Here is a 15656-nt window from a genome sequence, read left to right on the forward strand (position 1 = left end):
TTTTTTTTTTTTTTTTTTTTTCGTGCTTTGGCTTTAATGGCCATTTGGTCAGTAATGAACAGATATCTGTTTTGGTTTAGCTCTCGTTAACCAATCATGTAGTGCTTTTAGTTTTTTATTGTTCTGTTAACCGTTAACAGTCATGAGACTTTGTTGACTCCTGAATTTATTCCTAATTTGTGAAGTTAGGGAATACATCTGATAGATGAATATTAAGCATTGCTATATAAAAAGCAAGTATTCTAGGCTAACGGTGATTCCACTTTATGTTCTTTAACCTATGCTGTCATTTGTGGTTAATATAAAGTGTAGCCAAATTTGATAGTTGTAAACTATTTCAGCCTTTATCCAGCAATCCAGTAGGTCCTGTGAGTTCAGTCAGTAGGGATCATTTTGTACCAGCATATCTTGTTTTACTTAAGAGATAAATCCCTGAAAAATTGAAGGTAAATATTTACATGTTGACTAACATTGTAATTTCAAAGGGCCTTTCTTTTGATTTATGATTGATTTATACTTGGCAGTGATTCAAAACACTTGAAGTTTATTTGCCTTTTCCAACCTGTGTCAAATAATTAACTGAAAAATGAATTATAAATGCATGAGAGGCAATTACTAAGAATGAAAATTTTGCTTCTACATGCATGCAGAAAGATTGTCAACACTAACGGTTGAAAGAAAAGCTATTTTCAGATGAGAAATGAGGTCTTAATATCTCAGGCATTCCTATTTCCTTTTAACAATGTAAGATCAGATAGAAGAGTAAAGGTTAATCAGAGAGAATAGAAGATAAGGGAAAAACAAAAGGCATTCAATTTATGAAGTATGACATGCACAAGGGAGGTTAGATTAAATACATCATTAACATATTATGGTAAATATGTTTTCTTCATTTGAATAAAAATTTTCTTAACTGAAAAGCAGAAACCTTGGGAAGGCAGGTGATGTTAATGAAAGAAAAGATAACCGAGGTAGAATTTCTATGCTGTTTTGGTTACTGTAGCCTTGTGGTATAGTTTGAAGTCAGGTAGCATGATGCCTCCAGCTTTGTTCTTTTTGCTTAAGATTGTCTTGGCTATATGGCTTCTTTTTTGGTTCCATATGAAATTTAAAGTAGTTTTTTCTGGTTCTGTGAAGAAAGTCAATGGTAGCTTAATGGGAGACCACAGAAGGGGCAGAGATGAGCACCACAGCTCCTTCTTTGAAAGTTACCAATAAAATTGAAATATGTGGTTGACAAGTAAATATTCCCTCAAAAAGGAATTATCATAAAGTCACATGATTTTAGAGTCCAGGTATGTAAATATTTAGAAAAAATTGTATGAATTTTGTATTTGTAAATATTAGTTAATGTTATACTTAAGAAAAATAAAATATTTTAAATTTATGTGAACAATTGAGTATTGTCACATTTTAAACCTATTTCCTAAATATGAATAGTACATATTCCTTATACTACAAGTGTGTGTTCATTGCCCTTCAATGATTGTTATCACCTGGCATTTCTTCTATCAAAAGATTTTAAAAACTATGTTGCTATTGAGTATCATATCTTCTGATAACCTGTGAAGACTCTTCTGTGTTTTGTTCATCACTGTATTCTCAGTGCTTTACATTGTACCTCTCCTGTATAAATCAATTTTTTTAATGAATAGGAATGTGAAGGAGCCCTTAGTGGTTTGATTAAGCTCCTGAAATAAAACTGTATTTAATGTTTGTTGGCCTCATATATGTCTTGTTTTGTAAAGTGTCTGTTCATATCCTTCGCCCACTTTTGAATGGGCTTTTTTGTTTTTTTCTTGTAAATCTGTTTTAGTTTTTTGTAGATCAAAATATTATCCCTTTGTCAGATGGGTAGATTGCAAAATTTTTTCCCATCCTGTTGGTTGTCGATTCACTCTAATGATTGTTTCTTTTGCTGTGCAGAAGCTCTCGAGTTTAATTAGATCCCATTTGTCTATTTTGGATTTTGTTGCCAATGCTTTTGGTGTTTTAGTCCTAAAGTCCTTGCCTATGCCTATGTCCTGAATCACTGGTCATTAGAGAAATGCAAATCAAAGCTACATTGAGATACCATCTCACACCAGTTAGAATTGCGATCATTAAAAAATCTGGAAACAATAGATGCTGGAGAGGATGTGAAGAAATAGGAACACTTTTACACTGTTGGTGGGAGTGTAAATTAGTTCAACCATTGTAGAAGACAGTATGGTGATTCTTCAAGGACCTAGAAATAGAAATTCCATTTGACCCAGCAATCCCAATACTGGGTATATATCCAAAGGATTATAAATCACTCTGTTATAAGGACACATGCACACAAATGTTCATTGCAGCACTGTTTACAATAGCAAAGACCTGGAACCAACCCAAATGCCCATCAGTGATAGACTGGACAGGGAAAATATGTCACACATACACCATGGAATACTATGCAACCATAAAAAATGATGAGTTCATGTCCTTTGTAGGGACATGGATGAACCTGGAAACCATCCTTCTCAGCAAACTGACACAAGAACAGAAAATCAAACACCACGTGTTCTCACTCATAGGTGGGTGTTGAACAATGAGAACACATGGACCCAGGGAGGGGAGCATCACACACTGGGGGCTGTATCTCTCTATATTCTGGAAACCAGTCCTACTTTCTCTCTCTCTAGATCAGCCTATTCTGGATGTTTCATCTAAATGGAATCATGTCATATGTGGCCTTTTATGACTGGCTTCTTTTACTTGCAAAATATTTTCAATGTCCATCCGTGTTGTATCATCTATTAGCATTTCATTTATTTTTATGGCTGAATAACATTTCATTGTGTTGATATAGCACATTTTGTTTATCCATTTGATGGATATTTGGGTTGTTTCCATATTTTGGCTATTATAAATAATGCTGCTATGAACATTTGTGTACAAGTTTTTGTGTGGACATATGTTTTTATTTCTCTTGGCTAGATACCTAGTTGTGAAATTGCTGGGCCATATAGTAACTCCATTTTTAATTGTTTGAGGAACTGCCAGACCGTTTCTCAAAATGGCTGGAGCTTATTGCGTTCCAATCAGACCTGTTCAAGAGTTCTGATTTCTCTGTCACCTAGCCATTACTTGTTATTATCTGACTTTTTGATCTAGCATCCTAGTAATATGAAGCGGTAGCTCATTGTTGTTTGGTTTGCATTTTGATGATTAATGATGTCAAACATCTTTTTATGTTCTTTGTGGCCATTTGTATATCTTCCTGGGAGAAATTTTGACTAGAATTTTTAGAAGACCTAGATGTGAGACAGTTCAATAGCCTGCACTTTAGTGAAGTTGTATCTGTAGTAATGACTTTTTAGATACAACTTCTAAGAAAAGCTAGGGAAGGGGAAATAAAGACAATTGAAAGGTGTAGGGAGAAGGAAGGGAGAGGAGAGATAATGAAGCATTGGGAGAATGTAAGTGCTTTAGTGAGTATACTACAGCAGCAAATGACAGAGCAACTGACACAGTAGAGAGTGTAGCAGCAGTACAGGGGCTTAACCCAGAGACGGCATGAATCAACCTTAAAGGGAGAGGTAGGTGTTTTTGTGATGTTTATGCTGAGGACATTTTGAAAGATCATATTTGTATATGCAAGCTTAGAAGCTTACAGGGCTATTGTGAAAATCAGATTAAGTGCCAACTACTATAAAAGTATTCTGCTCATAGACAATGCTCCATACATTAGGTTTTATCAGTCAGGACCCCATTGCTATACTATCTATATTTAAAGCCAAGAAAATCATGTAATATTAATTATGAGTCCAAAGGATTAACAAAAAGATTAATTTTATGTTTAGGGCTGTTTTCTCTTTTACTACAGCTCTATTGAGGTATAAATGATAGACAAAAAAACTGCACATCTTTAATGTAGACAATTTGATGGATTTGGTCATGTGTATATACCCAGAATATATAATCATCACCAGAATAATGTTAATCTATGCATCCATCACCTTTAAAAGTTTCCTGTGTCCCTTGTTGTTGTTATTTGTGGTAAAAACACTTACCGTGGACCAGGAAGATATTATGATAATTGAATAAGTAAGTTACAGCACAAATACTACATAACTGCTTATGTGAGGTATTTTAAACAGTCAAGTTTATAGAAGCAGAAATTAGAATAGTGATCATGGATAGGGAAAATAGGGAGATATTTTTCAATGGGTACAAAGTTAAAGTTAACAATATAAATGAGTTCTAGGTACTTGTTGTATAATGTAGTACCTATAGTTAATAATACAGATGTATGCATATGGGGTGTTTTTAAAAGCATTATAGTTATAAGTATTTTGGAAGGCTTTTGTATTTTAAAAAAACCCATGCAGTAAAAGTTTTAGAGCTCTATTTGTCAGAGTATGTATAAAAATACAGTCTTCCAATTTATTCAAACATAGAGGATAACAGAACCTCAATTTTGGAGGGAACCATAAAGATCATTAGTCTTACCCACTGTCTGAAACTTTAGTCAATCATGTTGATGCAGAATATTTGAGGGGGCTTTACAATTTGCAGGTGCTATCTATGTTATCTCAATATTTTTTTCATGGAAACTGACAATTTTTTTATAGTAGTTTTGTTTGCTGTATGTTGTGTTCATTATGGGATACCAAGTATCTAATTGTCATATAACAGCAATAATATATTTAAAAACCAAATATGACAGATTATTTATTGCTATTTGTAAGTTTATGTGTTATGCCTACACATGTTATTCATTTCATTGGATGCACAATTTCTTCCTTATGTAGCTCAAATATGAATAATTGCTAAAATAAGTTAACTCATCCAGATATAATATACTTGTAATATTAGTTGAAAACAATTGCAAGTACATGCTAAAATAATTAATATAGTGCATAATTATATGGCATCAAAACTGCAAATAGAAAGCAAAATTACAGGTGTGAGTTTCCTATGTTATTTTCTTGTTGCTATTCTCACTTTTGAGATTGCTTTCTAAGTAGAATTTTGTCATGTAATAAAAATTGAAAGGCACAGTTATTTAAACCAAAATCCAATGATGTTATGTTTCCTGAGACCAGGTGCGTTGAATTTTTTTTTGACAATATGTTACTTTTTGAGCTATTACATTTATATATTGTCTTATTTTAAAATACTTTAACTGGATTAGATATGTTTTATTTCATTTTTTTCACGTTATTTTATAAAGTACCAAATATTGAGTCCAGATTAGTTGTACTTAATCTATCTACTCACTAATATGATGAATTCATAAGCAGGAACATGTGTCCAGGTCCTTGCTTTTTTATCCACTTTATGGATAAAGGAGGAATAATAATACATACATCTTTAATTAATAAAACCAAATAGAAATCAGACCTTGAGAGGAAAAGTTAATCTAAAAGTGTTTTTAAATACTACTTAAAGTAATACTTATATGATGTTGGAATAAGCAATAAATTTCAGCTATATGAATTTCACATTTGCAGGATTAATTTCTATCTAGCTTGCAATAAGTAGTTTTTTATACCCTTGATATTTCTGTACTACTGCTCATGCAAATACCATATCTGTTTTTAGAAATATGATGAGTAGAACTGGATTTAAGAACATGATTCTGCTGTGAGTTCCCCCATTGCAATTTTATTTCATCTAGTAAATATTTATTTTTCTCTTGTTTCTCTACGTATTTAGATGGAAGCTTTTCCTCAAATTCTGTTTTTGTTTTCCAGTTGTCTTCTGTATGGAAGTTTCTTCCTTTTGCTTCTCTACCTTTTCCAGTTGGCCTGAAGTTTACTTCGGACAACCCCTCAACCCTTTCTTTTGGTTCTAACAGTAGATGAAAACTTCAATCCAATCATTTATGGATAGCTTCCTTCAATTTTCAGAGAGAATTCAGAGTTGACTGTTATAAAGCCTAATTTTAGGGAAAAAAATTTGTCTACGACTACCTATAAAGATGGATCCATAAGAAAAGGAAAATAATAGTTTGCTTTAAGAATAGAAAACATATTTTCATAATATAAGAAATTGGGAGATAATGTTCATCTTTTCATACTTGTTTAATGGATTAAGATGTTCAAAATTATGTATTTGTATAAAAATTACTTTTACTTTGAAAAGAGTTTTACTAAGTGGAATGGGTTTATTGCATCCTGCCATAGGTCCATGATACTTGGAGGGATTTATTTGCCTGGTGTAGCTAGTACCTGTTTGGTGTAGTTAAATCCATGATAATATGAGTAATTTACCTACTTGCTGTGGTAATTTCCTTATAGCTCCCAACTTAGAGAGATTTAGTCTAATTTGTTATTGCTGATTTTAGATAATAGGATCCTTATACTCATAATGCAATGTATCCCAAGCAATGTATAAATAGAAATATCCTGGCAAAATAATCTGTACAGGTTTCTTTGGATAAATTAATCTTGGCAAATGTTTTGATGACTTCTACTAAAATAGTTTATTTTACTGTAAATTAAAGCATAATCTTCAGTATACATGTGTTGTGGCCACAACACGATATATGATTGCTGTTGGATGGCGCAGGAAACCATTACCCTCAGCGCACTAACACAGGAACAGAAAACCAATCAACTTTCACTCCTAAGTGGGAGTTGAACACTGAGAACATATGGTCACAGGGAGGGAAACAACACACACTGGGGCCTGTCAGTGGGTGAGAGGCAAGGGGAGGGAGAGCATTAGGACAAATACCTATTGCATGCAGGACTTACAACCTAGATAATGGGTTGATAGGTGCAGCAAACCACCATGGGACACGTATACCTACATAACAAACCTGCACATTCTGCACATGTATCCTGGAACTTAAAATAAGAACAAAACAAAACAAAACTTCCCATTTAGAAAACCACCCACCTAATTAACAGGGCTTGAGGGAAGATTTGGGCTAGGAGAAGGCCACTCAAATCCTATGGTGCTTTGTAACCAAAACCCTAACAAAACCAGTTAACAAATCCTAGTTAAAACACGAATCCATACATCTCGAGGACTTGTTCTTCCTTCTTGGTGATGTAGTTCTTAGGAGTAATTTACTTCTAAGAGAGATTCTTTTTACCAAAATGAAAAATCTGAATCAAGATATAGCCTCCTTTATTTATCTATTGTTTTAAAGTCACAGGGGATCTCTTTACAGCTTTCTTTATGCTCATACATGGCTTAACTTAGTGTGGTTGTTGAAGTTCTTAAAACAATCAGAACTTATATCAAGGGGAGGCATTTTTATGTATTTTTCAAGTATTTTTTCTTACAGTTTTCATATGTTGTTAAGATTTTGGCTTTAGTTGTAAGAAAGCTTGCCCCTGGTTGCTTCAAAAGAATAACATGTTGGGAAAAAATCCTTAAGAATCAATAATGCTCCAGAGTTATACTGACATCATTGCCCTATTTACCAACTGCGTATGAGGTAATTCACATCAAAGAAATCAGAACAAATTGTACTTGGGAAAATATTCTTAGTATGAGAGGAAAGTGTTTTCTCAAAAGCCAGGCCAAAAAAAATTTATATAATATAAATAAGAATTTTTAAATTCCCATTAGTCCATAACTTGACTGTTGTGAAATGAATTTGTAAATAAAGTCTTCCAAGTTCCAATCATATTCAACAATCACCGTAACCAATGAGTTTATGTTACTTGAGTTCTGCTGTAACACAATTTTTCCCCTCTATGTGTATATATGTGCATCTCTCTCTACCTCTGTATAATTTTGACAAATTCAAATGGAATAACAGAACTCTTCTGCAGAGTTTAGAGGTTTCAGTTTTTAATGCAAGGCTGTGGTTACAATAAATCTCTTCTAAAATTTTGTGACTGGAAAACCAATGCAAGTTAACACTATGAAAGGAGATATTCTCACTCTTTTTCTTCCAAACTTGCAAAGTAATACAGGTATAAACTATGTGAACTTTTTGTTTTGATCTGGAACTTCTGGATCACTTAAGGAGATACGGCTATGTCAACATGATTATTAATATTTATTGCTGGATAGCCAGAGTTTTGGATGATGATGGTAGGTAGACTTTTGAAGCACTGACACTACCATAAAGTATATCATTTTTCTAACTAAACTAAAACTTTTATTCTTGGGCTTTAACTTCTACAAGGTGCCATCCATTCCAAAATGCTGTAAAATATCAACCCTCTTTACTTTGATTAATGATACATTGTCAGAGTGATGAATTCTTCTAGAGTGTAATTTGAAAGATAATATCATTCTAGGTGGAAAAAAAGTTCAGGTGAGAATTTAGAACAGTTACCAGATGAAATCCTACCATCATACAGTGTAGTGAAGGATGTGGGGGAATTTGGAAAGGCTGTCAGTAAATCACATCTTTTGGCTCTAGTTTAGCTTCTATCCTATAGTGAGATGTATGATTTACTATGTGCCTTGAAGGCTGTTTTGGTTTGATTTTAAAACATTTTTAGCATGTAGAGTAGTTGTAGAGGTAATTTTATATATTTTCAGTCTCCTTCTCCTATTGTTACCTATCAATCACTACTATTACATTTAAATTTTCATACTTAGAAAATGGAAAGAAAAATATCTTTATGTTGATTTTTAAAATTTGAAAATATTTTATTAATATATAGTACAGTGTTATGATACTTAATATGTATAGTTATTTTAAATATTTTATAAAAATAACCTTCATATTCTTATTCATTGGTTGCTACTCAAAGTGATTATTGTTATAATCATTATATTAAGTGAAAGATAGTATGTTTTCTGTTGTAAATCTAGATATGTCCTTTTAAGAAAAGACAAAATTCATAGGGTATGTCCATTTAAGTAAAGACAAAGGTTATAGGATAAAAACTGTTAACAGTAGTTACTCTGGGGGGTACTACTTTGCTATAAACCAGATTTATACCAAATTCTGGCAGGTATGTCCTAAACTTTTTTATTTTTTTCTGAGATGGAGTCTCACTCTGTCACCTAGGCTGGAGTACAGTGGCACAGTCTCAGCTCCCTGCAACCTCCACCTCCCTGGCTCAAGTGATTCTCCTGCTTCAGCCCCCCAAATACCTGGGAGTACAGGCATGCACCACCATGTTCAGCTATTTTTTTTGTATTTTTAGTAGAGACGGGGTTTCACTAGGTTGGCCAGGGTGATCTTGAACTCCTAACCTCAAGTGATCCTCCTGCTTCAGCCTCCCAAAGTGTTGGGATTACAGGCATGAGCCACTGCACCTGGCCTAGATAAGCTTTTATCAGCTCCTGTTAATATAATTAAACTATAGCTATATTGATTCTTTAGCAATAAATGAACTTCAAATTTTAATCTATGTTATAATCCTTATTCTTTTAGATAACATAAATATACAGTACAGTGTTATGATATTTAATATGTATCATTATCTATTTTAAATATTTTATAAAAATAAACTTCATATTCTTATTTGTCATTACTCAAAATGATCATTGTTATATTCTCTTTTCCCTGCAGTTCAAAAACTGTAACTTAGCCAAAGACACACAGCTTGTTATGTGGTGACCAGGTCTGGGTTGAAGTTAAGTCTGTTGAGTTCCAAACCCATGCTCACAGATATGAAATAAAATGTAGTCTATGCTAGTGGGACCTATTTTCAGCAGAGGAAGTATGCTTGAAAATAGGAGGAACCTCCATTTCTTAATTTTTTTATATGGTGTGACTATTATTTATTTCTGCATACTTGGTCAAATATAAAAATAAACAGGCAAAAATAAGTTGAAAACAAAGCAACAAACTAAACTACCCCCCATCCTTGCATATGCAATTGAATACAGAATTACAGTTTTGTGAGTTTTTTAAAGGAAGGAAAAATATTCAAATCTGTTAGAGACAAAATTTAATATTTGCAGTTTCAAGAAATCAAAGGTAAAACACATTTTCTGTATCATAAAGACCTAACATAAATCTAGTAGGAAAAAGGGATTAAACTAGCATAGATAATTTGATTCTATTTCAAGTCCCAACATTTTGTAGCAATTTGACTTTGGCCTAAGCTTTCTGAACTTTTTATTCCTTATGTAATGGGGATCATAATATCTGTTCTCTTTCTTTGTATGATAGTACTAAAATTAAGAAAAGGAAGGTATGCACACACAGGCTTACAATGGAGAAAAGTAGTGTTTAAGTGTATGATGTTCTAGAAAAGAATATTTCCATTTACTTGCATTTTATTGATTTTAGTTATGTGCTAAATTAGTAGAACTTTAAGATATTCAAATATAGAATTGTATTTTATCAGTTACCTATGATGTTTATTTTATTTTTTAGCATAAAAAATGTGGGTTTTTCACTATTTCTGATTCTCTTAATATGCTACCTAAAAATGTTATAAAAATTATTGTAACATTGATAGCAGGATTCATTTTAGGACATAAATCATCTTTGTTTTGTGCTATTTAAATAAACATATATATGAATGATAATTCTATATAAAATTAATCCTATAGCTTTTGATAGTTTAAAAACAAAAATGAAAACCAAACACATAACTGCCTCTGAAATCTATAGACCTTTATTCTAGGACATTTTAAATCAGGGTTAGGCTGGATTACTCTGTTTTTAAAATGTTAGTGGTAAAACTACAGTTGTTTCTGGAAGAGTGAGGTACCACCATTGGCTTGAATTTCTTTTTAAAAATAGAAGGACTACATAGGCCTATAGAGTTTTCTGAGAATCATTGGGAAAATTTAGAGCAAATTCCATGGATTTGCGTACAGACAGCAATATATATGTGTAGGTCATGTTTGTCATTTTTTATAGGTATTTTATTAATTCAGTATGAAATAACACTAGTTAATTTGATGTTCACTGATATATTCCAGAATCAGACTGCAATGAATCTTAATAGATTTACAAAAGGTCATAACTGAAAAGTTCCAATGTAATGTTAGCTATTTAAATTGGCAACTAGATGAAAATTTAAAAAGATGAGCATTTTCATGGCAGAGTACAAAATAATTACATTTGATCCCTGCTAAATTTTTCTTGTTTGGAGGATATTTGCTAAGAAATAAGAGCTACTTTCTGTCTCCCGTATGCCAGGTTCCCATTGAGCATCTGTTGACCCTGAATCTTCTCCCTGGAGTTTAATTCAGACTCAGATGTGATCCTAAATCCTGCAGTCCCTAGGCAGACTCTGGTAGTTTCTGATGGAAAACTCTTTAGAGAATGGGGCCTTCCCCAGATTTGCCAGTTCTTGGTCAGTCACTCTGACAGCATGTGGAAAGTTTTTCTTTAAATCCGTTTTCTATATCATTTATTTTAATTCTGTAGCTCTTCTCCCTCCCTGATACCTTATTTTTACAATATGCTATTTTCCAGGAACTGTAGTAGACATAAAATCATTAAAATATATGTTTTTTTTTTTCCTTTTGTGAGCTTATGTGGTATGATGAGATGTGAAATCAATATAGTTAGGGCTGGTAGAGATCTACACAGGGTATTAGGAGGGTAAATGCCGTGTCCAGTTGGTGGAGGGCAGTGTGCAAGTAAGGGTTCCTAGACCTGTGGGAGTAATGGCGTGAATTCAGAAGGAAAAGCAAAAGCCTGCCAAGTAAATATGATGGTAGAGGAGAGAAGGTCTTCCTGTTAAGTGAACCTCACGAGCAAGGCACAAAATGAGAAATGACTTGGAGTGTATTAAGGAACTACAGAGAGAAGTGTTTCCTGATGTGCCCTTTTGGATAGTAAATGCTTTCTAAAGATGTTTTATCACCAAGGAATATGCATTACTGCTTATTTGATCTCCTACTAGATTAGCTATATTTATTTATTTAGTTATGATGTACACAAAATATCACATCTATCTATTTAGGGTGTGCATATAGTGGAAAATTTATGAGTCATTAGACTTATACACACCTGAGGCCACCCACTCTCTACTGTTACCAAGGGCAAGTTATTTAAACTCTCTGAGCTTTAGTTTCTTCTTCTGTTTTTCTTTTTTTTTTTTTTTTTTTTGAGATGATGTCTCACTGTGTTGCCCAGGCTGGAGTGCAGTGGTATGCAATCTCGGCTCACTACAACCTCCGCCTCCAGGTTCAAGTGATTCTCCTGTCTCAGCCTCCCGAGTAGCTGGTACTACAGGCACACACCACCATGCCCGACTAATTATTGTATTTTTAGTAGAGATGTGGTTTCACCATGTTGGCCATGCTGTCCTGTAAGCTGTCCTGTAACTCCTGACCTCAAGTCAACTGCCCACCTCAGCCTCCCAAAGTGCTAGGACTACAGGCACAAGCCATCATGCCCATCCTGAGCTTTAGTTTCTTAATTCCTAAAACAGATAAAAATAGGTATGTTTTAGAATTGCCTTGGTGATTAAGTGACACATTATTTTTAAGATGGTTGGAATTGTATGAGTCCAAACTAGTTTTCTCAGTAGATGGTAGCTGTCACTATTATACTGGTTGATACAAATGTCAGTTTGTCTTTTTAAATATTAAGTTGAATTTATTTATTTAATTCTGGGAATTATAGAATAACACAAATATGACCTAATGTATATAAATTATTTAGGTTAACATATGAAGCTTTTAAGTTATATTTTGTTACTTTTTTAATAGGCAAAATCTCAAATATTATTCAGTGTATTAGATGTTGCCCATCAGTTTATAAAGCATGGTAATCCAGAAGAACCCAAAGAGGAGAATAATTCTACAAAGAAGATCAGTAAAAATCAGCATAAACCCAAATCTCTACTTCTGCAGAGGAGCAGCCCTGAGGTAAACTGAGAAAAATTTGGTAGACATTTTCTGACATACATAGCCATGGCAAGTGCCGTTCAGGTACATAACTTGAGCTATAGAATTGGCCAGTAATTTTATCACATTATTATTTCATATGGATTTGTTTTTTATTAACCAAATACATCTTGACTGTAAAAATGTTTTCAAGAAGATTGCTTTGATTCCACTGAACGCTACTCTTTGATGAATGATCTTTTGACCATATGTCTTTCTGGACATTTTCACACGTCAGGAATCAAATGAGTATTTGGGGAAAACATTTTTTAAAAAACACAATGCAATCTCACAATTTTATATTAGTCAAGACTTCATTCAGAGAAGCTAAAAGTGCAAAACCTTGCCAAGAGTTTTAGGTGACAGGCAATTTCATAGTTATTTCAAATCAGATTTATACCAAATTCTGGCAGCTATTTGGATTGACTACTGATCTGACAATGTGCTAGATAAGCTTTTATCAACTCATGTCTATATATTTATAATAGACATATTGATTCTTTGGCAAGAAATGAATTTCAAATTTTGATCTATGTTATAATCTTCATTCTTTTAGACGCCAGTCACCTCTTCCCTGCAGTTCAAAAACTGTAACTTAGCTGAAGTCACACAGCTTTTTGTGTGTTGACCAAATCTGGGTTGAAGTTAAATCTGTTGCGTTCCAAACCCACACTCATAGACATGAAAGAAAATGTGCTCTATGGTAGTAGGACCTATTTTCAGCAGAGGAAGTGTGCTTGAATTTTTCAGAAGTGTCAGCATATTTGTGTGGATTTTACTTTCTAATAGACCTGTCAAGGATGTTTTGTGAAGAATCACTGCCTCCTAATTATAATAATAATGTATTGAAGAGCAGACCTCCCTTAAATATTTTGCACATTATCTCCTTTTATCTTTTCTTAATTATTCCCCTTTTTCAAATGAGAGAGTAGTGGCAAAGAATAGTTTTTATAAATTACCAAAGGCAAAATTGATAATGGAACTTAGATATCAGCTCAGACCTTCTGACTCCAAATTTCCTGCTTTTAATCATTAGGCAGAGACTGTGGCTTTAAAAGTTTCTTCTTCATGCCTGCCTTTTCATCTAATTTATCCTATCAAAAATAAATTGGCAGCTAACTTTTATTGAATACCTATGCTAGGCATAGTGCTTAATGTTTTACTTGCCTTATCCAATAATCACAATAACCATATAAGGCTTTGTGCTATTATTACCCCAATTTAACAGATGAAAAAGATGATGAGGGGTTAAGTAACTAGCCTTACTAGAAAATGATAGAGTACTTTGTAGATTCTGGATATTAGCCCTTTGTCAGATGGGTAGCTTGCAAAATTTTTTTCCCATTCTGTTGGTTGCCAGTTTACTCTAATGCTTCTTTTGCTGTGCAGAAGCTCTTTACTTTAATCAGATCCCATTTGTCTATTCCGGCTTTTGTTGCCATTGCTTTTGGTGTTTTAGTCATGAAGTCCTTGCCCATGCCTATGTCCTGAATGGTATTGCCTAGGTTCTCTTCTAGGGTTGTTATGGTGTTAGGTCTCATGTTTAAATCTTTAATCCATCTGGAGTTGATTTTTGTATAAGGTGTAAGGAATTGATCCAGTTTCAGCTTTCTGCATATGGCTAGCCAGTTTTCCCAACACCATTTATTAAACAGGGAATCCTTTCCCCAAAAACAAATTTACAAGAAAAAAACTAACAACCCCATCAAAAAGTGGGCAAAGGATTTGAACAGATATTTTTCAAAAGAAGACATTTATGCGGCCAACAAACTTATGAAAAAATACTCATCATCACTGGTCATTAGAACAATGCAAATTAAAACCACATTGAGATACCATCTCATGCCAGTTAGAATGGTGATCATTAAAAAATCTGGAGACAAGATGCTGGAGAGGATGCAGAGAAATAGGAACACTTTTACACTGTTGGTGGGAGTGTAAATTAGTTCAACCATTATGGAAGACAATGTGGCAATACCTCAAGGATCTAGAAATAGAAATTCCATTTGACCAGAAATCCCATTACTGGGTATATACCCAAAGGATTATAAATTGTTCTATTACGAAGACACATGCACACATATGTTCATTGTGGCACTGTTTACAATAGCAAAGACCTGGAACCAACCCAAATCCCCATCAATGATAGACTGGACAAAGAAAATTTGGCGCATATACACCATGGCACACTATGCAGCCATAAAAATAACGAGTTTGTGTCGTTCGTAGAGACATGGATGAATGTAGAAACCATCATTCTCAGCAAACTGACACAAAAACAGAAAACCAGACACCACATGTTCTCACTCATATGTGGGTATTGAACAATGAAAACACATGGACACAGGGAGGGGAATGTCACACACTGGGGTCTGTTGGGGGGTGGGGAGTTAGGGGAGGGATAACATTGGGAGAAATACCTAAAGTAGGTGTTGGGGGGATGGAGGCAGCAAACCACCATGGCATGTGTATACCTATGTAACAATCCTGCAAGATCTGCACATGTACCCTGGAACATGAAGTATAATAATAATAATAAAAGAAAGTGATAGAGTAGCCTCCTCTGTGCTATTAATCCTTATGATAGGTGTTTCTTCTTGTCTTCATAGGTAATTATGTATGCTATATACATCTGCCTTGTTGTCTTAACTTAAAAACCATTAATCCAATGATTTCATCTAGGAGTGTATATTAAAACCAACTGTAGAATCATTAAAGAAATAGACATGATTGAGTTCAGCATCTCCATGGGTGGGGTTCAGATGTGTGTAGGGGATGTGTGTGTGTGTGTGTTTAACAACTCCTCAGTGATTCTGGTGGGTGTTCTTGTTTGGGAGTCATTGCTATAGCTGACAGGGTACACAGTAAAGGGATAACCCCTTCATAGACTTAGTATTCGTCTGTGATGA

The 15656-nt window shown here is 33.9% G+C and overlaps 1 protein-coding gene across 11 annotated transcripts in view; it reads left to right on the forward strand.

The window, feature by feature from the left end:
* Positions 1-15656, forward strand: part of ZBBX (zinc finger B-box domain containing) — a 111837-nt gene that overhangs the window by 34245 nt on the left and 61936 nt on the right. For 10 of the 11 annotated variants that reach the window (XM_032261375.1, XM_032261394.1, XM_032261367.1 and 7 more), the window contains one exon: positions 12571-12729. The exons of the other annotated variant lie outside the window; for it this stretch is intronic. In XM_032261375.1, the coding sequence (XP_032117266.1) occupies positions 12571-12729 (159 nt within the window). The remainder of the gene's footprint in view (positions 1-12570; positions 12730-15656) is intronic. 11 annotated transcript variants of the gene reach the window in all.

The sequence above is a fragment of the Sapajus apella genome, unplaced genomic scaffold (genome assembly GCF_009761245.1).
Source record: "Sapajus apella isolate SASKATOON/1434 unplaced genomic scaffold, GSC_monkey_1.0 scaffold4, whole genome shotgun sequence".
In the NCBI taxonomy this organism is placed as follows: Eukaryota; Metazoa; Chordata; class Mammalia; order Primates; family Cebidae; genus Sapajus; species Sapajus apella.